A 1,606-nucleotide genomic window follows, 5' to 3' on the forward strand; every position below is an offset into this window, starting at 1 on the left:
CCCCCCCTCTGCCCAGTGCAAAGCACAAGGCGTGCGGAGTGAAGCGGGAAAAAGTGTGAGAGAGAGGGTGAGAGAAAGGAAAAAAAAAACAAAAAACCACGGCTCGCAATAAGGAGCCGGCTCGCGTCGTTCACGTCAAAGAACCGTTTCGTTCGCGACTGAAACATCACTAAAGGCTGAGCTCAGATCCAAAAGGACGAGAATGGTGAAAGACCAGAGTCAGCTGCGATTAGAAGATCGTTAGTGACTTTAAGTAGAGCAGTTTCGGTACTGTGACATGAACGAAAACCAGACTGAAATCTCTCGTAGATGTTATTATTAACCAGGTGTGAATGAAGTTGAGCTGCAACCACTTTTTCGAGTATTTTAGAAATGAAGGGCAGATTAGAAAACAGACAGAGGTTGTTAAAGTTGTTAGGATCTAAAGAAGGTATTTTCAGTATAGGAGTGACTAGAGCAATCTTGAATATGGAGGGAACGATACTGGTGGTGAGTGAAGAGTGAATATAGCAGAGATGAGTGGGAGTAAGGAAGAGAGGCAGGATTTCACAAACCCTGCAGGCATAGGGTCAAGATGACATGTGGCAGGCTTTGATCTACACAAACTTAGAAATATCAGATAAATCAGGAAGATGAAGAGTGGAAAACAACTCAAAAAGGAGAAAAGGTTCTGGAGAGGGGGTAGACACAACATGTGAACTGAGTTGCTGGTGGATGTTATTGATTTTAGTAGTCCAGAACATGTGTTGATACACATCTGGTATCTCACCTCAGTCCGTTTCCATCGTCAAAGAAGAAGTACTTGGACTTCATGTCTCTGAGGTTCAGCTTGGTGTTCTCACCTCGAAGAACGATCTTATCCCACAGGACAACCTGGTTCAGAGACTGACACACACACACACACACAGATTAATTATACTGCAGGACCTCCATCCATGGTCAGGCAGCGGTTCATCTACCAATCAGAAGGCTGGTGGTTAGATCCCTGCCTCCTCCGGGCTAAAATGTCTTTGTGTGAATGTAGTTGTGTTATCTTTACAGCCGTGTTCCTCACAGCTACAGCTAACCATGTAAAGCACTTTGTGCTACATATTTGTATGAAAAGTGCTTTATAAATAAAGATTGATTGATTGATACAGTCACAAATTTCCAAAACACTGACACGTGACAATGTTGTGGTTACACTGTTACAGACACACCAGCTGATCCTACTAAAGTTGTTGTGCAACTGTCTGAGCTCCACACAGACGCTTACACACAGATCCTGCAGCTGTTTGCAGTTACACACCTTCAGGGAACTTCTGGAAACAGCTGGGAGACTTGGGCTCATCCTAATCCTGTCAAACTCTGATTAGATGAACTACTGAGTTTTGTTGTTGTTACACACACACTCTGCAAACACCTTTCACGTACTCTCTTGCTCACTGTTACGTATCAAACCCAGGGCTCGCAAAATCGCTAGCCCGAGGCCCCGGGGCTAGCGATTCTTCCAGTCGGGCTACCAAAATCTATCTCTTCCCTGTCCGTCGGGCTATTGTAGGAAGGAAAAATATATGTCAATGCTTTTGCATTCTTTCAGAAATGTAGCTGGGTAATTATGTCATTG

At 44.2% G+C, this 1,606-nt stretch overlaps 1 protein-coding gene across 1 annotated transcript in view; it reads right to left on the bottom strand.

The window, feature by feature from the left end:
• Positions 1 to 734: 734 nt before the first annotated feature.
• spcs3 (signal peptidase complex subunit 3) overlaps positions 735 to 1,606 on the bottom strand; it is a 4,040-nt gene continuing 3,168 nt past the window's right edge. The window contains exon 5 of the mRNA XM_005755702.1: positions 735 to 885. Coding sequence (XP_005755759.1) covers positions 766 to 885 — 120 coding nt within the window. The 3' untranslated portion in view covers positions 735 to 765. The remainder of the gene's footprint in view (positions 886 to 1,606) is intronic.

Source organism: Pundamilia nyererei, unplaced genomic scaffold, assembly GCF_000239375.1.
Source record: "Pundamilia nyererei isolate P.nyererei 1_Seehausen unplaced genomic scaffold, PunNye1.0 scaffold02559, whole genome shotgun sequence".
Taxonomy (NCBI): domain Eukaryota; kingdom Metazoa; phylum Chordata; class Actinopteri; order Cichliformes; family Cichlidae; genus Pundamilia; species Pundamilia nyererei.